The 24,407-nt window shown below is 44.2% G+C and overlaps 1 protein-coding gene across 3 annotated transcripts in view; it reads left to right on the top strand.

Moving 5' to 3' along the window:
- LOC119161152 (Gar1 ribonucleoprotein) overlaps window positions 1-5,428 on the top strand; it is an 81,022-nt gene extending 75,594 nt beyond the window's left edge. For all 3 annotated transcript variants that reach the window (XM_075879848.1, XM_037413502.2, XM_037413503.2), the window contains exon 6: window positions 5,043-5,428. In XM_075879848.1, coding sequence (XP_075735963.1) covers window positions 5,043-5,296 — 254 coding nt within the window. In that variant the 3' untranslated portion in view covers window positions 5,297-5,428. The remainder of the gene's footprint in view (window positions 1-5,042) is intronic.
- Window positions 5,429-24,407: the final 18,979 nt, after the last annotated feature.

Genomic DNA, 24,407 nt, shown 5'->3' with positions numbered 1-24,407 from the left:
ATTTGTAAACACCCACACGCTTCGAGACAGCAAACCATTCTTAGTGGCTGTGATATTGTAGGAGTTGTTACTAGGAAGAAAAAAAGGATTCATTATCAGTTTCATTGACGAGGTCATCCGGTAGACGGTTCCATTCCTGTATTGTTTTTACGAAAAAAGAAATACCGAAAGAGTGGGTTTTGTAACGTTATTCTAATATTTTTCGTGAATGGTCTTGATGATTGGAGACGTACGTTGGTGTGAACAGATAATCAAGAGGGTTAATGGCATTTTTATTATAATATAAACAATGAAGAAATTTGAGCCTCAGTTTTTGCCTCCTTACTGTCAGTGTCTCCCATTTCAATGCTCGTTTCATTTCTGTGATGTTTACAAAGGAATTATAGTTGTTGCTAACAAATCTGGCTGCTTGATTTTGAACTTTTTCCATTGCGTGAATCAAGTATTGTTGATGGGGATCCCAGATTACGCAAGCATAATCTAGAATATGCCTGATCTGATCAAACTGTGCAAAAGTTTCATTGCTTAGTTGAGCTTGGTGAATGCATGCAGCTTTCGCACACCACACATTAATGCACGGGTGTCTCTGATGTTGAATTCCAGCGGCAGAGTCGGAGCAACCAGCAAAATCCGCAAGCGAGAACTCGATTCTGGCATAGAGGAACTTCTGCAAGTCTGTGATTGGAACATAACACGTGCCACTGTAGAAAGGCATAAATGGAAAGTCTATCTTTGGAGTGATTAGTTGCCCAGAGTGTTTTGCATACAGTTATTGCCTTTGGCTGTCGGAATTAACGCTTGTATGCAGTAGTTTTAACGTCACTGTCACTATCCGATGAATCGCTCATGTGGGAACTCTTCTAACACGGAACTGTCGCTATAGAGTAGCGGAAGCTTTGATGCCGCAAAATTTTCTGACTCAATTTTTCGCTTGCAATTAGCACCAAAATTAGCAACTATCGGCGGCACTTCCAAGCAGGCAAAAGTGGAAGTATGCCATGGCGAGTTACGGTCCACTCCGCCGATTTCCTGCTCCATGGAGTGACTCCCACTCTGAATCCACTCTGACTCTCTCTTTGGAACTCTACTCATACCCTCACGCTGCCATTGGAACACACTTGCTAGCAGAAAAACTTGCTCAGACTACCATAGAAATTCAACGTCGGTTTATCTTGTGCAATTATAAACATTGAAGGCTTCAGATTAGTGACAGCAGGTGGTACCAGAGTAGCACTTTAACTAATGATGTTCAGTAGCGATTAATATCAGTTGCAACATGGTGGCAATCGTTCAATGGGTCCCAAGCCTACATTGTTACACCCACAAGCACGGCCGCCGGATGAAAGAGCGCACGGTACGGCTTGCCGCGTCGAGCGGCTTTCTATGGGAGAGCGCGTGTCAGCCGTAGGGTCAGTTTGGGCCGCTGCAGTACGACAGGGCGGGGACAGGAGGGATGGGAAAACGACTGGCGCCGGCTCCCTCGGTGCAGCAACCGCAGCAAATTAGCTGGTGTTTGTCACAACAGTAACCCACTCAGTTGTTCTAATCAATGTTTTTTAGTGTCATTTACCGCAGCGATGACACATCGCGTATTTAGTAGACTACGAGGTGCTATCTAGTTAAAAAGTCTGTTGATTTTTCCTGTGCGTGCTGAACACCAGACGTTTTTTTTTTCTTCTTCAGAACCAGCTTCTTGCTTTGAAGCTGAAAAAAAAATCCACAATACGTGTAGCTGAATGATATGACAGTGAATGCATGAGAAAGTCGTTGTTCTATTTGTGAAGATGTCTTAAACTAGCGTATTTTGATTATTGTGATGTTTATTCAGCGCTATCGCTTTTTCTCAGCCGGAATGCTTGACAAGTAATTTTCGGACACTTGACAATAGGCGTTCATAGTTTTTATATGCTGAAAGCGTATGAAAGAAACATAATTTGAATATTTTTCATGTTATCTGGTACATGGTAGCGGGCCCAAAAATAATTGAGCTTCATACGCTGGATAAAAGTGGTTTCTACAAACATGATGACGCGCTTCTCGTAGATTTATTGAAGAGGCTGTGAAAATATTAGAAGTGGCATTCATATTTCCTGATAGTTCTTACTAGGCAGGGCAATATACATAATACCATAATTACTTGAATCTAACGCGCACCTTTTTTCTGGTTAAGCTAGTTCATAAATCGCATGCGCGTTAAAATCGAGTACGAAAAAAATGAATACGATCATTCTATTGCCATTGTCATTTCCAAAATGGCAGCCCCCTACGTGCGTCGGCATGGCGCGTCGACCATTTATTTCTGCCTATGTGCTTCCCATGTGCGGCACTTCGTACGTGTGCTGAGGAGTTCGTCGTCTTGTAGTGCATTAGCATCGACAACATGGAAGGGCCGACTTCAAAAACTCGAGTGCACCATGATGCCGCTTTTAAAAGAAAAGTCATCGCGTGTGCAGAAACGGACGGAAATCTGGGCCGCATCGCGATCGTTCGAAGTTCCCGAAACGTGCGTACGGGACTGGTGGAAACAAAAGCAGAAGATTGTCAACAGCAAAGCTTCACGCAAAGGCTTCAGTGGGCCACAGCAGGGTCGGTTTTCGCAAATTGAAGAGCTGCTCGGCGAGTATGTGATTAAGCGGCGAGCGGCACAGCAGCCCGTGACGACAGAACTGCTACAAGTGCGGGCTATGCAATTAGACTTAGAAAAAGGTCTAATGCGGAGCCAGTTTAAAGCGAGCAGGTGCTGGCTAACTAACTTTATGGAGAGGAAAGGCTTTTCCCTCCGAAGGTGAATGGGCATATGCGAAAAGTTTTGCGGAGGAGTACGATGAAAAGCCTCACAGTTTCCAGAGGTTCGTCCTAAACTTGCGGCACAACAACGACTACCTGCTTGGGCAAATCGGGAATGCCGATCAGACGCCTCTTCGACATGCCTGGCACCACAACCGTCGAGAAGAAGGGGGCGAAGCAAGTTCGCGTGCTGACATCGGTTCACGGTAAAACTACAGTGACGGCAATACTCTGTTACACGTCAGATGGGCACAAGCTTCCCCCGTACCTCATATTTAAATGAAAGACGCTCCCGAAAGAAGTCGTTTTTTCGAGTGGTGTGATCGTGCGGGCCAACGAGAAAAATGGGTGGGCGTCGCAATCGATGTCTTACTTTTTTTTTTTCGTCATGGAAACCGGGTGCGCGTTACAATTGAGGGTGCGGTAGAGTCGAGTAAATATGGTAAGAAGAGGGAATGAAAATGGACCGGGCATGTAGCACGTAGAAACTATAACCGCTGGTCATTAAGGGTAACTAACTGGATTCCCAGAGAAGGCGAGAGAGTTAGGTGGAGACAGAAGGTTAGGTGGGTAGATGAGATTAAGAAGTTTGGGGGTATAAATAGTTGACTGGCGAAACAAGGGAGAGGCCTTTGTCCTGCAGTGGATGTAGTAAACACACACACACACACACACACACACACACACACACACACACACACACACACACACACACACACACACACATACACACGCACGCACGCGCGGTCGGGTAAAGTGACAACCACGTTTTCATTATGTTTATACATCGCAAAACCACGCCTGCTGTAGGGAAGTCAGTGCACGTGACGTGCCTTGGTTTGAGCGAGCACAGGTGCCAATTCGTTGACGATACATAGCAGAAAAAATAAACAGTAATGGATGACAGAACCGCATGACGGAGACTGCTACAAGACAAGCGCATTGGAGTGCTATCGGGATTCGCCAGTGTCTGTGGAGAGGCTAACATGAAAAGACCGAATGGATGGTCTTATTGTCGATAGACACAGAAGCCAAAAGTTGGGCGTACAAGCTTAAGTGATTGTTAAGTCGTTTTATTATGCAAAGATGTAAAGAAGTAAAAAACTTAAAATTGCCAGGATCAGCCTTAAATTCAGAATAAATAAAATATTTTCATGCATCTTGTTCCGATTATGTGTTCACTGTTAGATTTATTGCATTATCATAAGAATGTCGGGACGAAAAGAGGCGAAAACATTCAAAAGCTCAGGAACGCAAGAAGTTTTGTTCATTTCGCAAGCAGTTGCAGCATTTCATCGCTTTTTTCGTCTCACTGTTTAAATATTATTCACTTCATAACTGCTCGCTCAATCGCCAGCATTGAAGTTACAGTCACTGAAATTTCAAAGAGGCTCGAGTCCACTCTTAAGAGATCGCACACATGCTAAGTATATTTCGTAGCTGTTGCATCTGATACTGTATTGTATGAATATTATAGACGTGTTTGGAGAAAGTAAAAAGTCTATCTTATCTTGTGTTATAGGAACAGTGGCAACTGCAATTGCTGAAGTTACTTATTCTAAATGAATTGATTAAATCTGAAGCAACGTATTCTGATGCGACATCCTCACAGTTAATATAATGAATTTAGGTGCATTAGAAAGGTTTAGCTCTTCTAGATCGGTTAGTTGTGATTTTGTAGGATTCGAGTAAAATGTGCTCACAATTCTTACTTCCGCGAAAACTGATCGGTGTGCAAAGGCTCCATCTCGGATAAGACAGTACCAAAAATTCGCAAGGGCTGCAAGTATCCAAAAGCAAGGTCGGTAATTATCTGTCAGGCACATGCCAGATGGATATTAAAAGAAGAGTTCGTGGGTCACACAAAGATGCACGCGCTTAATCGTAACTACCGCAAGTGCGCCGCGCATGCGATTCCATGGGCGCTCGCGAAAACTGTCCCCCCATGGTGGCGCCGCAGCGGTGGCTCGGGAACTAGACCTGTCACGCCGGTTCTGGAGCACGCGGCAGGCCGTACCCGTGCACTCTTTTATTCAGCGGCCGTGCCACAAGTATGAAATCGGTTTTGGAAATACCAGTAGCGACTAGTCAAAACTGTGTCTATGTCGGATAGATTGTGGGCAGCATGTTGCAACTCGTACTGAGTGCAACTGTTCCATTGGCAGCAGCAGTTTCACTTTTTATGACGCTAAATAAAAGTGTGTGTGGGCCTGCACTTTTTGCCTCACTAATGATTTACTTTTTTTGTTGCCTAGGTGGAGGCCGTGGTGCACCCCGTGGACGTGGTGGATTTGGTGGACGTGGCGGTGGTGGATTTGGAGGCCGAGGAGGTGGGGGATTTGGAGGCCGAGGAGGTGGTGGATTCGGAGGCCGAGGAGGCGGTGGATTTGGAGGTCGAGGAGGCGGCGGGTTCGGAGGTCGTGGAGGAGGTGGATTTGGAGACAGGGGAGGAGGTGGTGGATTTAGAGGAAGAGGTGGCTTTGGAAATCGAGGATTCTCTAGATCATGATTCAAAATCTGTTGCTTCAGTTCAAAGCAACACTTGCTATTGTATAGAAACAGTTTTTTTTCTAAAGACTGTCATTTTATTTTTGAAATGACTGCATCTGTGAATAAAGGTGCCCCACCACTTTTACCAGAATTCTCATCAACAATCTACGAGTCATTGCTTTATCTAATGAGCTGATTTTTTCAACAGCGTTGTCCGAATAAACCTCTACTCTGTTTCTTACATAAGGTGTAATGCTACAAAAGCATTCGAGAAGTTCGGCCAGCAACATGTGTGAGTACATGAGTAGCACATTTTGCTTTCGTTGCTCTAAACATTCTTGCAAGCAGAGCACGAGCTGGTGCGTGATGCCTTGTAGTGGGCTACTAATGAAACACCAAAAAGCAACAACAAAGAGGCTCCAAGTGGTGGGGAACAACTTAGTGACAAATGTGTGAGAAGTTTTTTATATCTGCGGCACAAAGCGTCAGTGTTGCTGCGCAGCTTCGCCGCGCTGGTCTAGTGGCTAAGGTACTCGGCTGCTCACCCGCAGGTCGCGGGATCGAATCCCAGCTGCGGCGACTGCATTTCCGATGCAGGTGAAAATGCTGTTGGCCCATGTGCTCAGATTTGGGTGCACGTTAAAGAGCCCGAGGTGGTCGAAATTTCCGGAGCCCTCCACTACGGCGTGTTTCATAATCATTTGGTGGTTTTGGGATGTTAAACCCCACATATCAATCTATCAATTGTTTGTTTCCCCGGACTCATGGCTGACACCCACTCAGGGGGATTGTCCAAGAAAGTGTAGAGCATTTTTCTGTGAGCATTATAACTGTGTGTAATGAATTTGTATTATAATATAACTAATGTAAGGAAGACCACATAAAAAGAGAGCAAACAAAAAAATGAAAAAGTCAAGTTTAGCCATTTTGAGATTTCAGGTGTTGTGATTACCACTCGGCTGCGTTTACTTCACCTCACCATTTAGAATTTTTTGGGGGGTAATAATAATTATTTGATTGAAGATCACAAAGGTATACATTTAGATACCTGAATACAATCACATGCAGCATTGAAAGCATCCCTGTGGCAATGTCCCAAAACTGAGGCACCAAAGCTTAGTGCAGTTTTTGCCGTCAATGTAACGCCTATTTTCAGAAATAGAATAACTAGAAGCCTTTTTCTAAGTATATCATATCGGCGACTACTGAATCCCTACTGAAGAATGATAAAAAATTATCTGTGCAGTTTGTCCATGAAGCAATGAGCTGACCTTAAATTGATTCTGGAGAACTACAACTAAGCAAGATGGTTTCAGCAAACTCATGGTAACCCGAGATGATAGCGCTTGTTCAAGCATCTTACAGGGGCTGCTTGTTGGTTAGATGGGGTGGTCATTAGGCAAGTGCCTGTCATCAGGTGTCGAGATGCATTGCATTCCCGGTCATCAAAAGTCTTAGAAAGATGGCTATAAAGTTGCCTAGCTCAAACTTTATTGATGGTATGAGCACTTATTAAAGCTAGTGCTTATTAAAGCCTCTATTTAATGAACTTAGCACTAAGGCTAGCAGATATCTTTAATGAGCTGGTCATTATTCGTAACATATCTCATAGGTCAATAATTATTGGGTTCACTGCAAGCTATGATTGAGGTAGGATTTTGTGAATTGAGAAATCGGAAGCTATAAGTTATCAAAATATTTTGTTTATAATGCATAAACAGCCTTATTTGGCTTTTAGGAGAGTGAATTCACTTATGCTGACGCTTCTGGTGCCATCATTGCAGTTTATATATTCACTGGTTTGTTTCATGCACTGTGTATGTAATGCCACTGATGACAAGCCAGTTTCTCCAAGCTGAACTTCCTGATTAAAAAAAAGATAACATCAATTGAACAACATGCTTTTTTACCGTTTAATTGGGCACACTACAAAGGCCATTTGGTGCTCATTAGTGGACTGCATAGGTGAGGTCTCTGTACAGGATATGTCATGGTAATCTTTCCATGCTCCAGCTTTGTATGTGTAATACTTGAAACCTCTTTTCTATTAAAGATTTCTACTCGGTAAACAAGCTCCAGCACCAGGTTTGGCCCTTAAGTAAAGCCGGTGGTGAGAGTGAGCTCAATTATAAGCTCTTCAGGTGTACTAGTACCTACGGCGCGAAATCTCCAGTGCACCAGGAAGGCATATGGAAGAAGGGTGCAGGTCAAAATTTCAGTAGAGTATCTCCTGGCCATCATCCTTTCGTAGCCATGAACTTGTGCTGCAAATGTTTTTCAGACTCCATTAACGGATGAGAGACTGGGTACAAAAGTTGCTTCTTCATTGCGAGATGGCCCATCAGACATGTTCATAATCCCCCCACTGCAAGCCCTAACATTTACTTGGAAATACTTCTCTCTCTCTTCTCCTTTAATCCCCTCACCCCTTCCCCCAGTGCAGGGTAGCAAATCGGACGTGCGTCTGGTTGACCTCCCTGCCTTTCATTTCTTCCCTTCCTCCTCCTCCTTTCCTTGCACAGTGTCCTTTTCTCATCCCCATGCAGTTGTCTCAAGCAAAGGTATGCCGCTTGTCACAGTCTCCACTGGAGCTATGTGTACTCCACTGGAGCTATCAGACACTGTAGAATTAAAGCCTGGTGTGCATGCCTAATACCAGTTACCACTTCAGCTTGCGTTCCTTGCACTGGTTCATACCTGTCGCACTCCTGTACAAGATTGTGGCGACCCTGTACAAGAGGCTTTAGTTCTGGCAAATGCTGCCACAGCAGTACGAAGGTGTGCACCCTGCAGCAACACCACTGCAGAGCAAGCTGAAGTTCATATTGAATATAATATTTCACTTCCAAAGCAATGCTAATATAACTATTCTTGCATTCACTCAGTGTCAGGCAACACATCACTTTTCCCAACTATAATTAATTTTACTTATACTAATCTGCATAGTTTTTTTTTTAAGGTTGGTCACAGTAGAGAGAGAAAAGTTTCTTTTGGGAGCACCACAGTTTTAAGTTCACAAGACTCCACTGAAGCACTTACAAAATATGCAAACAGTGACATCCCGAATTTCAGCACTCTTTTTTCTAACAAAGGTAAATTGGTTGTCATCTTCAGGCTTTGATTTTACGAGAGCTTTAGCATAATTCCTGTTGTCGCTTGTATAATGATACCACATACATTGCAATAGTTTAACTTTGTTATATAACTTGGCAAGATGGTGCATAGCTTCGATGAGGGAATAATAGAGACTCACATAAGACAACACATGACGTGTTAACTTCCATCTATCTGTATTTGTCGGTTTGCCAGCAAATATGCTAGGAATCAGACGATTGTACAGTATGGCAATGGGCTATGGCACAGTCTTCTAACATCAAGCAGCATCACAAAACATTGCTCAAGAAACATTTCCACCTTTTGAAGTTTCAACATTTGTGTCAATAATAGATACATCACTCTTTTCTCAACATGAAATGCTTTAGTACTGGCAAAAGGGCATGTTTTGGCAAAAGGCATGTTCTGGCAAAAAGGCATGTTCACATGCCTTTTATCACAACCCCAGTCTGGAATACGTATCTCATTTATTATCAACTGACATAATCTGGCACTCGCGCAACAATAACCCAGATTTTTCCGTCCACTCTGGACAGCCTGTAAGTTCACTTTTAACAACCCATCTCCACACTCCAAATGGTCATAGGCCAAATAAGGGTTAATATATCAATCGCATAGCTATACAACTATGTTTGTAGGAAATGAATATATATGAGCAATACAATTGCTTTGTAAAAAACAAGTCTAAAATGAGAACACTTTCTACTAAGGCTTTGTTAAAACATTTTATGATCATGGCACAGAAGCTTTTTGCAGAAAACATGTAAAGCCAACACGAAAAGTTATATGCATCATCAAAATCCCTACACTGCAAATATTCTAAGGGTGTAGAAAAATATTGAATTATTTACTAAATCGAATTGAATGTTGTTGAAGTATGATCAATTTTATCTCTGCTGGCAGATTATGAGCACAAAACATGCCCCGCCGCGGTGGTCTAGTGGCTAAGGTACTCGGCTGCTGACCTGCAGGTCGCGGGATCGAATCCCGGCTGCGGCGGCTGCATTTCCGATGGAGGCGGAAATGTTGTAGGCCCGTGTGCTCAGATTTGGGTGCACGTTAAAGAACCCCAGGTGGTCGAAATTCCCAGAGCCCTCCACTACGGCGTCTCTCATAATCGTATGGTGGTTTTGGGACGTTAAACCCCACATATCAATGAGCACAAAACATAACAGCTCATGTAGTGCAGCTGGAAACTTCCATCCAGGAAAGTAATTTTACCAGCTATGCAATAATCACTTACCCCTTTTTTTAAAAATTCTATGGATTAGAAGGGCCTGATTATTTCCTAGAGATGCTGTATTTCTTTTAAAATTTCTAGTAGTCCCATACCTTAAAAGGACTAACAACCAATTTTTAATGTACTTGTTTATTTTGTTGAGATAAAAAGCTTATAACTGAGAGTGTCTAATCATGCAAATGACAACAGGGAAAATCAATGAAACATCTTTAATAAAAATTTGTTGCCGATGGAGTCTTATTATATGCTGCACATGTTGCATACAGTGGCAAACAGCTGTTGGGTGCGCTTGCACCGTGTTCTGCCATAGCAGAGTGCATTCGCCAAATTACCTGTGATGCCGTGTGCATGCGCACCATGGTTAATTCTTGGATGTCGGATTCTCGGATGTTAACACCATGCTAATTCTCGGATGTCATGAAAAAAACACTTCTCAGCAACAACTCCTTTTACTATGCAATAGGCAAAGAAGAAGGGGAGGATGTATTTTTAAACACCTACTGTATTCTAATCCTGGTTTTATCAACTTCAGCAAGCAACATACATCAATTTAATGACTCCAAAAATCAGTACTAAGGCTTGACTATCAAGAAGCACCACAGAGCAGCTGTTATGATTTTTAATCTCAATTTAAAAATGCTTATTCTACTCAAATTGCAAAAGTGCATTTGATTCAATTCTGGGTATCTCAACATTCACAAAGATCCATATACACGTTCTGGCTTGTTAGTTGTCAGTCCCCTTAGAAGACATAAATGTGAAAATCATTATGTTTGTTAGTCTAACGATTACCTAAAGATTTTGGCATCACACAAGTGTAATTTAGCATAGACTGTAAAAGTTGACATTCAGTCAATCATACATTATTTTATTTCAACTTTATTGCATACTGAGTGAACGAAAAATTATCGAGTTAGGTGTGAGTGGGGCATCATACGCCACGTCACCACCCATTCTGACTCGCCCCATTTTGTTGGGCACCTTTTGTTCTCAGACATGATGTTGGTTGCGGAAGTAGTGCTTTAGGACATTTAGCATTCGTAGTTTTTTGTTTTCATTTTTTTACTATTGTTTGTATATGTGCATTATTTTTGTACCATATCTTTTGTCACCATTTTGTCAGTGCAGTCTCTGCATGAGACGTATCTTACATCTTAAAAAAGCAGGTGAGGAAACATATTTTTACTTTCTTTTTATGCCAATATAAATGTGATAGCTATAGCAGTACAGGCAAACTTCAGGCGGAACATGTAACATATATCTGTGGCTCCATGTACACTGCACTGTTATTTTATCACAGATATGTTTTTTAACCTTATTTGTGAGGGCTACCTTTTTTTTCAGAGCCTAATCATTTGTTAAAGTAAAACCATAGTGAAATTAAAAACTGTTTTATTTGGAACATTTAACATACCTCTTTGCACAGTTGCCACTCCAATCGAGACATCACAGCATAGCATAAACTACATTATGCCCATGGTAGCAAGCAGCGTGAAAACCAACTGGCCCAGCTATCTATGCCCTGCTGTGCAGATACTTTAGTCTGCAGATAGGTATGTTACTTTAGGTACTTTAGTATGCAGGTAGATTTACTATGCAGATCAGTTATGCTAGAAACCCTCGCCTTTGTCAAGAGCATAGTAAAGTATGTGCTTGAGAGCTATTTCCTTTTACAGCAGAGTAGAGTTTTAATAGATCTGTTATGCTAGAGGTTCGCCATGTGTTGGAGATGAAAAACAATCACTATGAACCAGCCGATGGTCTCTTCATCATATTCTTGATAGATATGCGGGGTTTAACGTCCCAAAACCAGCATATGATTATCATATTCTTCCTCCTTAGCTTCGCTCCCATAACAGGCATGCCAATTCATCCAGTGCAGCATGTCATAATTCTGATGAGCAGGAGAATGGGTAGTATAGACAGAAAAAAAAAAAAAAGAAACGGACAGAAAGTAAGAAAAAGAGTGAAATTCTTGGCAAGAAAATTTCTTCGAGCTGCGACATTAAAATGCAATGGCAAGTGTTGTTACCACTCTGCTATCCAGTCATACTAGCAGACAACCTAGACTTTTATAGTATAGTGTATAATATAACAGAAGGGCTGTAAAGAGAAGTGTGGAGGAGAAGTAGAGATTGAAAAAGCTGAGAGAGGGAGAGAGAAGAGAAAAAGTAATGAAATTATTAAGATAGAGACAGCTAGCAAAATTAAAAAGAAATAGATGCAAAGAAAAAAAGGAGCAAGCATATTGAATTGGGAGGTGAGACGGTAAAAGCTATAGCTAAGCTGACCAACTCTGCATTGACTCAGCCTTATGCCCCTTACGTGTGAAAGAGGTGCTATTTTTTTTTCAAGGTCCAGTCATGTAATCCAAGCCATGTGAAAGTTTGAGATTGTGTGAAGATGTGTTGCACAGATATATGTCCTCTAAGCGTGCGAGGGCAGTATGTTGTGAATTCTCAGGGGCACTCAAACATGCCTCAAACAATTGATTGAGTCTCCTCTAAGTGGGAAGTGTGTCGTGTCATTTGATTTCATACATGCTTAATGCAGAAATTCATTGAAATTGCTGAGTAGCACATGCGAGGGAGCTTTCATGATCGGGTGACTGCAAAGTGCAGCAAGAGCTGCAGGAACATTGAAGTGCAAGACGTGTATATACAACAATCACCAGACAACGAGCATAGTACAGAAGTAGCTGAATGTGCTAGGCCTAGCTTCTATGATGAAGACAAAGTTTTATAAATCCGATCAGTAGCAGTGAGTGACAATCATACGTAGAGGTGCAGCTGGGATGTGTATATGATGTTTCAAACAAAATATATTATTATAGGTTGTTCTAAACAAAAACATATAGGTTTTATGTCTTCATGTTTCCTAATGAGGTGCACGCACGTTTTTTCTGGGTTAGGCACAGTGTTCATTTTATTTGTTGCACTTAGGGTTTCGCATATATAACCATATATGGTACGTACGTGTGTGCTGAGGGTAAAAGTGTGTTGAGCGAAAGAGAATATAAAGGGGCCGGTGACACTTTTCAGCATAGTCAGTAAATGTTGTCGATCGGTATACTCGAGGGTCTTGAGAACACGCGAGCATTATAGTACAGCACGCAGCCTTAAAATTACGATTCAGATATATAGAAATCGATTCCCTCTTTTTTCTACAAATGATGCCATATACCCAATTTCACAACCATTGGCTGATCTGCATTGTGAGCTGCATATAGATAAGTCGGCCACCGACTTAGCTTCCGACTTACTCATCAGGATGAGAAGACAAGCAATTACAACGTGCGGCAAATATCCATAACTCTGCCTAGTCTGTTGTACGCGCCGCCTGTTGCTTCTACATACGAGTCTTCTTCTTTCCCTTCCCTTCTCTGTATCTCTCTCGTTGTTTATATTTCCCTCTCTCTCTTTTCAGTGCATGTATTTCCTTTCTATCTTCTGACTTTTTGTTTTCTTTTTTCTTTGTATAGAAACCAATCTGGATTCATGTGGCTCGATCATGAGCATTCATGTTCACATTTCCGTTATTAGCATGCACAAGAGAAGAATAAGAGCTCTTGCACTATCCTTATGATCATATTTTTTGTACACCCAATGCCGACATATTTAACGCTTGCACACCAATACAAGCGTCGCTTTAAATGGTCCCTAAACTACCCAGAGGTCGAAATTCAGTTGCGGTGGGGAAGTTGTGAATGAGTGTATCACAAACATGGAGCCGTGAGAATTTTTCGAAACGGTGCCTTAATGGCAGAGCTAGATGCGTTGCATAGTAGAAACGTGGCGATGTCACTCCTTCCCCTTTCCTTCGCTACCCTCCATTGGTATCCTCTCGCCGAGTGCCCCTCTCAATCTCGTGCGGTATATGTCATCGCTGACGCGCTGCCGGTAGCCACGACTCCATCCCTCCGTCGACTCCGTCAACTAGCTGCATGCTTGTTGGCTAGCCTCTGCTGCCATGCCGCCCCGCGGTGCTAATACGAATCGCGCTGGTATGGACCCCATGTTACGGGCAGCAGTCTGAAATGCTCGCACGCATGCGGGTAACATGAGGAACAACAGCAAACAGTGCGAACAGCTGCTTGCAGACCAAACAGAAGTCGTAGGCTCTTATAATTGTTCGATCGATCACAGCATCAATGTTCTGTGCATCAAAGAATCAAGTTTTCAGCGTCACGCGGAAGCCCAAAAAGAGAAGAGGAGGAATTGTTTCTTGGAATTTCTGTACCCCAGTGGCTCATAGTGCTGCCACGTGTAGAATCATTGATCGTGAGAGTATCCTGCACACGATGCGCGTGTTTATTACTCGGATTGTTAGAAAAATATCAAAGGTACGTAGTTTAGGGGCCCTTCAAAGATGCAAAAATGAAGCAGCATGAACAAGAAATATCATGTGTAAGACACATACAGCATGTGCTGCAAACGAAGATTGATGTGCCCGATGTCAAAACAATTTGAGCGGCCGGCATATCTGTCCTCCCATGTGTTGCCATGCACGTCCCCATTAGAGGAATTTGTGCATGGCACTACAATTTATGGAAAGGTGCAGAGTTATTCTAAAAAGGTCTAAGGGCATCAATTCATGCTGCCGTTTCATTACCACAGCTGGTAATACAACTGACACTGTATAAAATTGTGTACACCCAATCTTGGCCTTGTTTTGACATCCTACCCTGGCACAAGGTTGGATATTATATACCTGCCTAATATAACTGATCCCTGCATACCTGCATATCGGTTCATTTATTCACCTATTTATTCATGATACCTCAAAGGTTTTGATGTGGGACATTACATGAAGGGCGGGCACAATGAAGAAATGGCTGGTTGGGTTGGATTTTGCAGATTTACAGATGGTCTTCAAAGGTGAATTTGAAATGAGAAATACATTGGTAACTAGGGCATTATCAGATAAAAGAGCATGACATTGTTGGGAACTATGCCAAAAAAATGAACACTGATGGACACAAGGCAGATTCGCAATGATTTTATTCATGCATGTGGTGAGAAAAACTTCACTGGAATATTGATAGAGTTTTCTGGGGTAACAAATTAAAAAATCTGCAGTAAAATAGTTTTTGAGCACATATGCAGTGAGAGGTGTGTGAGAGAAGAGACGATCTAGGTATTATAGCTGAAACACTTCACATGTTGTCCACAAGAATGAATCTGACACATTTTTTCTAAACCTCTATTACACAGAAATAATTAATGTACTTTGTTGTTATCGAATGTACAGGCATTTTCTACTTGAATTTAATTGGCATTTAATATGCAGTTTGTGTAGATAAAGATAATGTTGAAGATGTGAAGGGATTTATTAGCCGTTAAGGACAGCGTGAAGAACCGTCCAGTAATCAGCACAACAACGAACCGAAGCACGAGCCGAGAGAGCCAGGCGTTGGCGATGCTGCTTGCTGCAGGCACATCTTCACAGTCGCCCCCGCTGAAAAAGGAGCCATCCTGGTGACCTAAGAAGTTTCAGGGAGAGGCTCATGATAGGTTTCAGGCGGGAAACATGGGCGATGTCACGTGCACACCGGCGCATGTCGTTTGATTGGGAAACTGGCTCAATTAGGTAATTAACTGGAGAGGTTTTCTCTAAAACGGTGTAAGGCCACTCTTCCGGGGGACAAGTTTCGATGAGAGTCCCGGAGTTTGGTATAGGATGGCAAGCCACACAAGAGACCCTGGGGCATAGCTGGGATCTAGAAGAGAGGTGCTACGGTTTTCTTTCTGGCGCTGTTGCTCTTCCGAGGTGAACGCACTCCGAGGTGAACGCTGGCGGCACTCTTCGGCTTGTCGAGCAGCATCGGAGATAGGTGGACATTCGGAAGCATCAGGACGGTAGGGAAGTGGAGTATCAATTGTAGGAGAAGGGTCGCGTCCATAAAAACAACATAAGAACACGGTCACAGTTGCTATGATTAGATGACACGTACATTGAGAGCATCACCCAGAGTGCGGTTAAACCGTTCCGTTAGCCCATTAGTCTGCGGGTGGTATGCTGTCGTTTTCCAATGAATGACGTGGCATTCCGAAAGCAGAGCTTCGACGACCTCGGAGAGGAAAGCGCGGCCTCTGTCACTAAGCAGCTCTCGAGGTGCGCCATGTTGAAGGATACAGCGACATAAAATGAAAGAGGCGACATCCTGAGCGGTAGCGCTCGGCAAGCGTTTCGGCATAGCGTTTTAGATGGTCGACCGCCACTATATTCCACCAATTGCCATTTGGTGTCCATGGAAGGGGGCCATAGAGGTCAACGCCAACGCAATCAAATGGCTTGGCAGGGCACGAAAATGGCTGCAATTCGCCGGTCGCACGTAGCGGTGTTGATTTGCGTCGTTGGCAGTCAGGACAGCACTGCACAAATTTGCGCACAAAATTGTACATGCCGCGCCAGTAATAGCGATGGCGAAAGCGTTCACATGTTTTGAACACCCCGGCGTGGCCACATTGTGGATCGTCGTGAAGAGAGGTGCATACTTGCGATCGTAAAGTGCGTGAAACGACCAGTAGCCACCGGCGGCCATCAAGAGCGTAGTTGTGTCGATGAAGAAGTTGATCGCGGATGACGAAATGGAAAGCTTGACGTCGGAGGGATCGAGATATCGGAAGGTTGGGCGTACCGGATAGATATTCGAGAAGAGATGCGATCCGTGGGTCACGACGTTCGGTGTTAATTGAGTCAAGATTTAACGATGACAAGGTCTGGAGGCACGTGTTTCCGCACGTCGGATCTGGTGGCAAAGGTGAGCGGGACAGGGCGTCAGCGTCAGAGTGTTTGCATCCGCAGCGGTATACGACGCGAATGTCGTACTCCTGGATGCGGAGTGCCCATCGCGCAAGGCGGCCAGAGGGGTCTTTCAGCGTGGAGAGCCAGCAAAGCGCGTGGTGATCAGTTACTAGATTGAACGGGCGGCCGTATAAGTACGGCCGGAACTTTCCAAGCGCCCACACCAGAGCCAAATACTCTTTTTCTGTCACGCTGTAATTAGTTTCGCCTTTCGTCAGAGTGCGGATAGCGTAGGCTACAACATATTCTGAATAGCCGGGCTTTCGTTGAGCGAGGACAGCGCCTAGCCCGACGCCGCTGCCGTCGGTGTGCACTTCGGTAGGAGCCGTTGGGTTGAAGTGGCGAAGAATAGGTGGGAAGGTGAGCAGACGGCGCAGAATAGTGAAGGCAAGGTCACATGCAGGGGACCAGAAGGAGAGGCTCACGTCACCGCGAAGAAGCTGGTTTAATGGTGACATGATGGATGCAAAATTGCGAACAAAGCACCGGAAATAAGAGCATAGGCCTACAAAACTGCAAAGTTCCTTCATGGTCGTCGGCTTGGGAAATTCTGGGACTGCTCGAAGTTTTGCTGGGTCAGATAATGCGCTGTGCTTGGACACGATGTGGCCTAGGATGACGAGCTCGCGTGCAGCGAAGCGGCATTTTTTCAGCTTAAGCTGCAGGCCAGCGTTGGTCAGACAAGTCAAAACGTGCCTGAGGCGAAGCAGGTGCGTAGGAAAGTCATGCGAGAAAACCACGACATCGTCGTGGTAGCAGAGGCACATATTCTACATGAGGCCACGTAGCATATTATCCATAAGTCGTTCAAACGTGGCAGGCGCGTTACAAAGCCCAAAGGGCATGGCGTTAAACGGGTATAGTCCGTCAGGTATAATAAATGCAATTTTTTGGTGATCGGCTTCAGCCATTGGAACTTGCCAGTAGCCAGATTGCAATCTAGTGACGAGAAGAATTCCGCTCCGTGAAGGGTGTCAATGGCGTCATCAATGCGCGGCAAAGGATATACGTCCTTGCGGGTTATCTTATTCAAACGACGATAGTCTACACAAAATCGGATATATCCGTATTTCTTACGCACCAGGACGACAGGAGACGCCCAGGGACTGTGAGATGGTCGAATGACATCTCTACGGAGTATATCTTCGACTTGATCATTGATGACGGGGCGCACTTCAGTGGAGACACGGTATGGTCTTTGACGCAGTGGCTGCTGTAGGTCGGTGTCAACATGATGTTTGACTTGCGACGTGCGGCCTAGTTGAGGTTGCGACACATCGAAAGAATTCCGGAACTCATGCAGAAGATCAAGCAGGTCGGCATGTTCAGTGGGAGTGAGCGTGTCGGCGATGGCGCTGGAAAACGCATCCTTGGACGACTCCTCGAGTGCCGACAGTGAATTTCGGGTGGTCGCAGTAGTCATCCGGGACATCAACCAAAGACGAAGGGTCGAGATCCTGCACGCGGTTGAGACATTCCCCCGCAAGCAAAGTGACAGGTGTAGAAAGCGGATTGAGTATGAACATATTGCTTCTTCCGGCGGCAAGGTCAATCGTTGCGAAAGGCAGCGGCAGAGCTCGACAATTCGTGAAGATATCGGGAGGCATAAAAAAGACTGTAGCGTCAGTGTAGGCGTTGCATGAAACGGGAACAAGTGCGAAGTTTTCAGGTGGAATATCAATATCTTCATGCACGAACAACTTCGGCGGCTGATGAAGAGCTTCAAGTAATGGGGCATCACAAAAGAGTGAAAACTCAACTTCAGTGCGTGCGCAGTCGATGACGGCATTATGGCGGGATAGAAAGTCCCACCCGAGGATGACGTCATGTGAACAGACAGCGAGGACAATAAACTCCACGATGTAAAGAATGCCTTCGATGGACACTCTTGCAGTGCAGGCTGCTAGAGGCGTTACTTGCTGTGCGCTTGCGGTGTGGAGCGACAGTCCCGAAAGCGGCGTTGTGACTTTACGTAATAAACGGCAGACATTAGCGGCAATAACAGAAACAGTGGCGCCGGTGTCCACAAGGGTGAAAGTACAATAACCTTCGACAGTTACTGCGACCACGTTAGCAGGAGAGGGGCGAGGGCTTAGACAGTTCGAAAATGGCACAGTTCTTGCCTCTTGAACTGCGGTGCTTAGTTTTCCTGGTCAGAGGGTCCGGGCCGGCGACACATAAGGGAGGGCGATCGCCGACGAGGAGAGGATGCGCGCGGCGTCACGAAGCCGGGGTCGTTAGGAGGCGCATAGCGAGGTGACGAGACCGGCCCGTATTGGGCAAAGGGTTGGCTGCCCGGTTGCGACGATCGGGCATAGTCGCCGAACGTCTCAGGTCGACGGCAGCAGTAGAGGGCAAGGTGTTCGGGAGTGAAGCAGGCGTAGCATAACGGTCGGTTATCAGGCGTCCTCCAATGATTGGCGACTGGTGTTGCCACCCAAGGTGCAGTATAAGCAGCCGGGTGTGCGGGCTGTAAGCGCATGATGTAGGGCGGTGGCAGAAGCCTACACACAGCGTCTGCATATGTGAACGACGCTGCTACAGGCTGCATCTCTTGCGAACAGGCGATAGGAGGAGCCACAGGCTGCATTGCATTCGTTAGGGGCGCGGCCACAGGCTGCACGGCTGGCTGATAAACGACAGGAGCGCCTGCCGGCTGCGCGACACGCTGGCAGTGAACACGGCTAGATAGAGGCGGCTCGTGGTGCGCAAGGGGAACAGCTTGGACAACCTCTTCTGAAATAGCAGTGCGTAGCGGGGCAGGTAGACGGGTGGTGGTCTCGTGAGTGAAGGGCACTAGGGAAAGTTGGTGGGCGACTTCTTCACGGATGAAGGCTCGGACTTGCTGAAGCAACGATGAATTGTCAGGCAGGGTGTCGAAACTGGGCAGTGACTCATCACCACGCTGAGGCTGCCGAGTCAGAGTGCGTTGCTTTTTCAACTCATCGTAGCTCTGACACAAGCTGACGACTTCGGAAACTGTGCTCAGATTCCTAGCCAAGAGCATTTGAAATGCGCCGTGGTCGATGCCCTTCAGAATGTGTTTGACCTTGTCAGATTCGGGCATGATGTCATTCGCACGTTGACAAAGGTCGACGACGTCTTCCATGTAGCTGGTAAAGCTTTTGCCAGTCTGCTGAAAGCGGACATGCAAGCGCTGTTCTGCTCGCTGCTTGCGGACAGCCAGCTGATCGAACACTTCAGAACATGACGTCTTGAAGATGCTCCATGTGGGAATGTTGTCTTTGTGGTTGTTAAACCACAATTCGGCGACGCCAGTGAGATAAAATATGACGTGGCCCAGCTTGTCGGCTTCATCCCACTTATTATTGGCGCTCACCAGTTCGTAGTGCTCAAGCCAGTCTTCGACGTCGGTCCCATCCGCACCGCTGAAGACCTTCGGGTCCCGTAGCCTAGGATGGCCAGGGCAGTTGAACTGGGGTGAAGGCGCCGATGAAGTGGCGTTTTCAGTCATAACGGGTGGTAGCATGCGGCTTCGCAGCTCGAGGGTGTAGCGACGGGGATAAATAGCACCCTCCACTAAATGTGAAGAGATTTATTAGCTGTTGAGGACAGCGACGAGACGGCGTGAAGAACCGTTTAGCCACAGCAACGAACCAAAGCACGAGCCGAGAGAGCTGGGCGTTGGCGATGCTGCTTGCTGCAGGCACATCTTCTTCTTCACAAAGACACGTTTTGGCATAGATGATTCGCAAGTAACCAATTGCAGGAATTTGTCAACTCATTAATATGATGGGTCCAAGGCACGTCACTAGATGCATGCCCTTCTAGATATTCAGATGCCTTGTACTGAGCTAAAATGTGACTTTGGTTAGGGGTAGGTATGCACTACATTATTATGACACTGATGAAATGACACAGGGGAGCTTTTTATTTACATTTAGGACATGCACAGTTTTCAGCTCCATTCTTTGGATTAGGAGGAGGTCGTGCTAGAGAGTAGAGTTGTCTTATGAATGTTGTTGGTGCGACACCATCTGCAAAAAGGCATATATTGTACTGGACAATACAATAAGTTGAAATAGCGTATATTAGCGCAGTACATAAAAGAAAGGGACACGACACAGACGTAGAGATAGGTAGGCGCTAACTGTGTCGTGTCCTTTTCTTTTATGTACTGCGCTAATACACGCTACGTTCATGGATGACCAACTCGCCCAATCAGCAACCCTTAAGTGAAAAGTTCTTAATATATATGTGAAAGAACAGCCTGAGGACAGAGCCTTGGGCTGCTCCTTGATTATTTCTACCTCCAGAGCAGACACACTAAAGAAATTGCACAGGTTTATAAAAAAATAAAAAATAAACTTTACTTACATATATATATGTAGCAAACTAACTGCATGTTTTTACACTGAATATTGGGAACTGTTTGCTTCAGAAGAATATAGACCTTTCACCACCAAAGCTTCAGAAGTATAATGAGAAGTTGCAGTTTACATCGCTTCATTATCTCGAATTTCGATGCTCCTCAGTACAGTGCCCATCTGAAGTGGCTATACAACTGTAGAAAATGCCTGTATCACTCCACAAAAGACTAGTTGAATGCTTATAGGTATGCATTTAGACGTAATGTTGCTAAAGAACTTAAAATTGTTAAGCAAACTTCCTTCACATCTCTTGTTAAAAAAGTTTGGACTATGATCAACTCCTAAGGGACAAACATACAATGCTGGAAAATTCATAGGTATTCATGGAACTAATGAAAAATGTAGTGTACATCTTTGTATGACATATTTTATAACACAAAACAAATAAGTTTGCATCTTCTGTTATTACAATCGAACCACAAGTGAGCCTGGTAGACATAAACAAATGTTGCACTGACGTCAATATTTCCTCATTATAAGGGTGCATGTTTGGTTCTTTTTGACAAGTTATGTATACCATTATCCAGCCCTTTCCAACGAACTCATTCATCTAGTGCCACGGTGTCAAATCGCCTTGAATAAACTGTCACTGTACAGTCAGTCTTGAACCAAGTCACAAATTGTAAGACCTATAATGTTTTTTCAGATGTCCCTGTGCCCTTATAGTGCTTGATGTATGCTGTGGAAGTCACAGAAAAAAAAAAAAACCGAAACAAGTAGGTGCAACTTCTGTGCCTTCATGAGTGTCCAGCTTGTTACAGCTAGCTATGCGGCGCAAATTTCTGCAACATATATAAAGCTTGTACCAGCTTGTACCAACTAACCCAAAGTAGTACTCTATTGAGCCCTTATGATACGTTGAGTGGGACAACTAAAGTGTCGAGCAGGGCAAAACGCGCGTTTCGAAGGCTTGTTTGTAGGCACGGGACAAATTCATTTATAAAACATGTTAATTAAGGGTACATGCATGGGCATATTTCTGATTGGTTTATAAAAATAGCATGAAGAATTATTTTTAAGGATGAAATGGTCAAAATTTATAATGAAAGCCAAGCACGTGGTTAGAATTGCTAATTTTGTAGTAAGTAGAGATGTTTCAGAAAACTGAACAGACAGCTACTCACCCAAAATGCCTAAAAAGTTCCAAGTGACAATTACTTGAGCAATGTATACATTATGTGTATTATTTAGGACACATACATGAATTTAAGTTCACTAACGTCTACTTTTATACCAGGTAGCTCTACATATACAGTAATTATGGCAGGTAGTTGAAATCATCTGCATTAGTTACTTCACAAGTGATAACACCATGACCAGCAAATGGTGAGTAAATGCTAGGTGATAGCATAGAAAAAATGTTGCTGGTACTATAAACAAGGAACAAAGTGGGTTTACCTAGGTACTTAATTAGTGCACTAAAGAAGTTATGTTTCAAAGTAGGAAGTAATGGCCATTGAGGGTTACCAAGTGAGTGCAGTTTTATAAGAAGCATCTAATGCACTACCAGATGTTATTGCCAAGGCCAGATGACTTTTAATGTAAATGTTTATGACAAACCTCATCAAATCTGTTACCCAATTTTAGAACGATCCAGTCTGGAGTGATGATTGCTTCAAGAGTACTATATAATTAATAAGTAATAAAGATCTAAAAAAATTGGGCTGAGTTTCATTTTGAAGTGCATTTTTAAATTCATACTATGGAGTGTAACTTGCAGTGTACAGCAGTGGAGATGTATTCATTTACTGCTATTCATTTACCGCGACAGGAGACTGTCGGATTTTCGTTCGACTCGAAGTATGTTCGCGTGTGCGAAAAACATTTCGATGCTAGTGACATCGTTAGTGCGGATGTGTGTAAAGTGAATGGGAACATCATGTCACTGCCTCGAGATCGGCCAAGACTGGTGGAAGGCGCCGCGCCAAGAATTTTCGAAGGTTTGCCTGCTTACCTCTCCAAACCAAAACAGCGTTCGCGTGGACTAACATAGCGCCCACCTGTAAAAACGCCGCGAGAGCTTTCTCCATGATGCGACAGTTGCGAATGTGGACGTCTCCACTGCAGCCGACGAAGAAATTGACGATAAGTCTGGCACAAATCTTGCAAGTATCCTAACCGCTCACTACGCTAACAAATTTCGCTCACTATACGCTAACAAAATGGCTCCTTCTCTTATGAAATTTGCTCTTTGTCAGTCTTTGCAGATGTTGTAAGAACTGAGAATCGCCCAGGCTTCGCTGATGCAGTGTCAAACAGAGGTCCCAGTTTGTTCAGCATCGGAGCTGCAGAGAGTGAAGGCGCAACTTTGCAGCGTGAAGCAACAGCTTCAATCATGCCAGCGGAAACTCGCAAAAGCGGAGGCACACGCGAATAAAAAAGGTGGAATGTACGGAGATATTCACAAGCTGTCAGACCGCGAGAAGCTCATAATAGACCAGTGCATCATGAAGGCAAATATGAAATCTACAAAAGCAGCACGGTAAGATCCCGTTTGTGAAGTGTGTTTGGAGTTTTATGTGAAGTGCGGTTTGTGGAGTGTGCACGTTTTCTTTCTGGATAATGATAGAAACTGAAAAGTGATGCTGTGGACCAAAATGCAATACTTTGTTTTACTTTGATAGTGCTGTTTGCTGGTGCTGTCGCTGAATAGTGAACACAAAAATCTGCATTTTGTTTATTGCAGGTATAAAAAAGAATGGCTTTACGACTGTTTACTGCTGAAAATCAAATACATTTTTTCACGAGAATAATTTTCTGCCTCTACCACACCCTCGCACACTCTACGCCTACCTAAAAAATCAGAAGACCGGCTTTGGATTTGATGAAAATTTATTTGCCATCCTCAAAGACAAAGTGGGAAATATTCCAGAGAGAAAACCCCAAGGTATCAATTTTTATTTTTTCGCATTTGATTTTTCTGGACTTTAGGTAAACAGCTGAAATAATATTTTTTTTCTTTAGGGGTCCTGATGTTCGACGAGATGAGCGTGAGAAGGAGCCTTCATGTAAGGGAATCGGATATGACACTGCTTGGAAAGGTCGACTTAGCAGAGCACACGAAGCCTACTGACCAAGTGAAAGATGGTGACCATGTATTAGTGTTCCTTTTCCGACCATTCCTCGGTGGCTGGTCGCAGACTGTCGGAGCGTTTTGCACGTCAGGTGCTGCACCAGGCTCCGCTATTGCTAAACTGCTCCTGCATTGCATTGTACTCCTGTCGAATGCCGGTGTCGTTGTGGATGCAGTCACTTGCGATAACTCCACTTCGAACCGATCAGCATTGAATTCTTTGGGTAAATATTTATAGACATTATTTATCCTCATGGTATCCATCTAGTACGTGATCTTAATAATAGAAATGTCTTCCTTTTAGGTGTCAGCGGCGATATCGCCACAGTATCAACGTCATTTGAGCATTCATGCGACTCCTCCGAAGTCATTCAGGTCATAATTGACCCATCTCACATCTTCAAGTGCATCAGGAATAACCATCTGAAGGCTGGAAAATTCCTGGTGGGTAAAACACAGTTAAAGATAAGTCATCACAGTGCTCTGGCTGTTTTGTCTCACAGGC

The sequence above is a fragment of the Rhipicephalus microplus genome, chromosome X, assembly GCF_043290135.1.
Source record: "Rhipicephalus microplus isolate Deutch F79 chromosome X, USDA_Rmic, whole genome shotgun sequence".
NCBI lineage: Eukaryota > Metazoa > Arthropoda > Arachnida > Ixodida > Ixodidae > Rhipicephalus > Rhipicephalus microplus.
This window is presented reverse-complemented; position numbering and strand designations above follow the sequence as displayed.